A 4,486-nucleotide genomic window follows, 5' to 3' on the forward strand; every position below is an offset into this window, starting at 1 on the left:
ATTTTCTTTATGAATTTGCTCTTTCTCTTAGAGAATAATGGAGCTTGAAGCTGAAGGGGCACATCACAAATTCATTTTTGTGGATGAAGCCGGCTTCAACCTCTGTAAAGTGAGGCGACGCGGGAGGTTGAGGAACATTATTGGGCAGAGGGCCACTGTCACAGTGCCAGGTCAGAGGGGTGCCAATATCACCATGTGTGCTGCCATCTCCAATGATGGAGTCCTTTGCCACATACCAACTATTGGCCCATACAATACAGAACGCCTCATCACATTTCTTGATGCATTTGAAAGACTTACTGATTCCCACCCGAAGAGAGAGGGCTGTTGAGGCCTGGCATGACTCTGTATGTCATAATTTGGGACAATGTGGCTTTCCACCACTCTCTGCCTTGTGAATGAATGGTTTGCAGCACAGCCTCGTATTATGATACAATTCCTCCCTGCATACTCGCCTTTTCTGAACCCAATCGAGGAGTTCTTGTCTGCTTGGAGGTGGAAGGTGTATGATCACCGGCCATATGAGCAGATGCCCCTCCTGGAGGCAATGAATGCTGGTTGCCTGGCAATAGGTGCAGAGGACTGCCAGGGATGGATACGCCATGCAAGGAGGTATTTCCCTCGGTGCATTGCAAGGGAAAACATTCAATGCGATGTTGATGAGAACCTGTGGCATAATCGTCAAGAACGAATGGACTAAATGTGAAAGATAAAATGTATATATCTTTTTTTTTTTTTTTTTTTTTTTTTTTAAAGGTATTTCCACCCATAAGTTTCCTTTGGTAGCTTTTTTTTTCCAGTATCCATTTGAGTTTGTAAAGTATCATATTTCATATTGATGGCTGCATTTTGTATTTTGTTGTCCATTGGTAATGATTGATTGAAAGAATAAATTAATTTGACCACAAGTTGTGGTGTTTGATGGAAATATTTGCTTATGTTGCATGTTTTTAATGTGTTTTTTGAGTGTTTAGAGCATTTTGCTAACAAAATGAGTCATTTTGGCCATTGAGCTTCAGTTTTATCCTGTGTGTTAACGGTTTTGAAAATGTGATGTCAGAGTGGGCAAATGTATTTAAGCAATCTAGAAAAACTGTAATGAAGGGGGTTTTGCTTAAAAACAAACAATGTATTTTCACAAATTATTTATTGTATTTATTGAAACTGTAAGAGCAGAGCGAAGCAGAGACCAATTCACAGCCAAATGAAGCCTCTACACTGTTTTCCTGAAAAACAAGAAAAAAAGAGAAATTTAAAAATTTGTGTGTGAGAGAGAGAGAGAGAGCATGAGCGTGTGTGTGTGTGTGTGTGTGTGTGTGTGTGTGTGTGTGTGTGAGAGAGATAGAGAAAGAGAGATCATTAACGTGTGTGTGTGTGTGTGTGTGTGAGAGAGAGAGAGAGAGGGAGAGCATGAGTATGTGTTTGTGTGTGAGAGAGCATGAGGGTGTGTGAGGTGAGAGAGAGAGAGAGAGAGAGCGAGCATGAGCGAGTGTGTTGTGTGTATGACAAATTATTACCTTACTCGTAACTTGTGCTCATCATTTAACTTTTCTCTTAGTGCTGCCCTGATGAACTTTTTTGGAACATCAGGGAACTTTTTTTGTACTGTGTCTGTAAATGCACATTCCACTGATCATATGTGATAACATTATTACAATTTTGCACTATAACTGCAACATCATGTTTGCGTAAAGAAAAAAAGCAGGACATTTTTCTCACCTAGGATCAGCACAACTTTGTCCTGGTCAAGAGCTGGCTTTGCCATAGCGCCTGTGTTAGCATTGCCAGCCCTTCCAGACAGCCCATGTGTGGCCAGTGTCTCTCTCCCAAACACTGCCACTGCCAGATCTTTCACCATGGCAGAACATGATGTGCCCCCCCGTCCACAACTTGTCAGGACGGCTGAACTAATTCCTAGCCCCTGTGTCTGTCAAGAAAAAAAGTTAGGGACACTGTATCTAAAAGCATATAACTTTACATACTGTGCAAAAGTGTTAGGCTTGTTAGATTCTTCAACAAAAAAGTGATATATTTTGGTTTAGTGTGCCAGCTGTTTTATAGTCAAGGGGGTGATCATACCAAATGTGTATTTTGTTACAAAAGTAAAATGAAATATGAAGTTAACATGCCTTCTACGACTTCTGCACAACACTTTACGTGAATATAGGCTATATAAACAAACTAATATATTTGTATTCACCTTTTCAGGGGGATTCTTCTGACTTGAATCTTGTGGTTGGTTGAGCAACAAGAGTGTCCTGGTTCATGCTGCACTTGAGCATTGGAAGAATTTCTTAAAAATACAAAATAAATGATTACTAACAGACAACCACACTGACTGATAAATTAATATATAGATGGATAGACAGAAATACATGAAGAAAAAAATAATACCTTGTTGCAGAGCTATATTAAGTGCTCTTAGATTCTCATTTTCTTTTTTTAATTTGAGAATTTCTCTCTCAAGTTGAGTTTCTCGGCTTGAATGCTCTCCAGCTTGACTCTCCATGCTGTTAATCTCTTGCATTAACATACTGTCCTTTCGGTGGATGACCTAAAGATGGACACACAATATTAGTGTCATTAGTGTCATATCGGTGTCATTAATATTTGTGATTTAAATAAGCATAATGAAAAATAAGAGTAGTCATTTAAAAGATGTAGGTATTACTTGATGTTTGACTGGAGGCTCTTGATCAGATGATGAGGACGTTTTGGAGTGAGATGGGGAATGAGTTGGAGTGTACGTTTTTTTTTTCTTTGCTACTCTTTTTGCATCATTTTGCAAACATGGCTGATTTTTTCTTTTCCCCTCTAGCCTAAACATCCTCCTCCTGAGGGTATCTTTGCTCTCTGAAGGGACAAAAATAAAGTAGGAAATACATATCTTCTATATCATGATTAAGTCTTGTTTGCTGAACTTTTACCATCAATATCTATAACTGTGGCTGGGGAACTTTCCTCTTCATAAGCCACATCCACAACATCTCCAGGTTCAAACTTTTTTTTTAGTATGTCCTTTTTAGGGACAATATCATAGGTGGGAGGCTCCTCCCTCCATTCCACCAGAACCCATGTTTTGCTCATTTTCTAAATAAATAAATAATTACATACATACGTATTTACATACATACAATTGAACGAACATGAATACATTTATTCATTAATATAATAAATAATAATAATAATAATAATAATAATATATGTATATATGTTATTTTGTTTATGTTTTTATGTATTTTTATATATATATATTGAATGTGTGTATGTATGTATGTATATATATATATATATATGAATTGTATCATTTTTTATATATATATATATATATATATAATTATTATTATTACAAAACTCTAAAGTCTCATCATTCACATTCATCTGTTGCTCTTCAGCTGATTGTATCCATGACAACAGTGTTACCTTTAACGCAACCAGGCCAGCCAGCGACTCACGGTCTCGTCCGGTGCAGATCATTTATTTCTAATCTAAGGTAACAAAAAGGTACAATGATATCAATTATTAGCAAAAAAAAAGTAATGTTTTTTGTTAGCAATAGTTAAAGCTTACTTTTTATAGTCATTTATTAAAAAAAGTTTTGATGTAGGCGGTATATGGTAGTTATAGGCTATAATATAATACATTGGCCTATAATGTACCATCGACAGCAAAAAAAAAAAGAAAGAAAAGAAAAACATCTTCATATGTTTTAGTGTTACAAATACACATTATTTTAGAAATTTATAACAAAACAGTAATTTAAAGCATTATAACGATATAATTATATAATAAAAGGCGGACTTACCTTCACGATACAAAGTGACAGTTGATGAATGACGTGCAATGATGTCACGTGAATCGGCTACGCGAAGCAGATGGGCGTCAATGAAACACGTCACCTCAGTGAAAAGATTAATTTACCGGTTCTTTATGTAAATTACACGAGCTTCTTTTTGTCAGGGTGAAAGACAACACTAAGACTTTTACGACCAAACTTTTCTTTTCTTTAAAAAAAATTGCCTTCTAAAATAAAAAATATGTCTTCCAATTAACTAAGTCCATTTTGTCAAATACCCAGATTCGTTATTGTAGTCATTTTTAGGAAATGTTCTCATTTGGATTAAGCTATTCGGGTAATGCAAAAAATATATTCTTTATTATATTTACAAAGAAATAACACTGACGTGTTTCCTTTTGAAGGATATGGAGTATAAAGTGTACTTAAATGAAAGGCACCTGTTCCCGCAGCTACAAAAAGGCGATGGACACAGAATATAATAGGTTGCTGAATGCAAATAACTGTATTTTAAGCAATTTGTTTCTTATTGTACAATTACATATTGACTTACATTAATCAAATAAGCAAGAAGTCTGCTCTTTTTTTCTTCTTCAGGAGCAAAAAAGAGAAGATCATACAAGACATGGCTTATTACCGATATAGTTGAAGTAATTCAGGTTTTAATGTTGGCCTAAAAAACATTTTTCA

The 4,486-nt window shown here is 35.8% G+C and overlaps 1 protein-coding gene across 3 annotated transcripts; it reads right to left on the reverse strand.

The window, feature by feature from the left end:
* Positions 1-1,135: 1,135 nt before the first annotated feature.
* LOC122142991 lies at positions 1,136-3,843 on the reverse strand. Of its 3 annotated transcripts, XR_006158908.1 has the most exons (9): positions 3,806-3,843; positions 3,424-3,488; positions 2,928-3,090; positions 2,672-2,853; positions 2,395-2,554; positions 2,201-2,293; positions 1,720-1,927; positions 1,518-1,611; positions 1,136-1,226 (listed from the first exon to the last, which is right to left on the reverse strand). XR_006158908.1 is itself a non-coding variant. In XM_042753935.1 (7 exons), exons 2-6 carry the CDS (start codon positions 3,475-3,477, stop codon positions 2,205-2,207), a joined length of 648 nt encoding a protein of 215 aa, XP_042609869.1. In that variant the 5' UTR covers positions 3,478-3,488; positions 3,806-3,843; the 3' UTR covers positions 1,659-1,927; positions 2,201-2,204. The 3 variants fall into 3 exon arrangements, 1 of the variants encoding a protein (XP_042609869.1); XR_006158909.1 differs by lacking the exon at positions 2,928-3,090; XM_042753935.1 differs by lacking the exons at positions 1,136-1,226; positions 1,518-1,611 and having other exon boundaries at positions 1,659-1,927.
* Positions 3,844-4,486: the final 643 nt, after the last annotated feature.

The sequence above is a fragment of the Cyprinus carpio genome, unplaced genomic scaffold, assembly GCF_018340385.1.
Source record: "Cyprinus carpio isolate SPL01 unplaced genomic scaffold, ASM1834038v1 S000000527, whole genome shotgun sequence".
Lineage (NCBI taxonomy): Eukaryota > Metazoa > Chordata > Actinopteri > Cypriniformes > Cyprinidae > Cyprinus > Cyprinus carpio.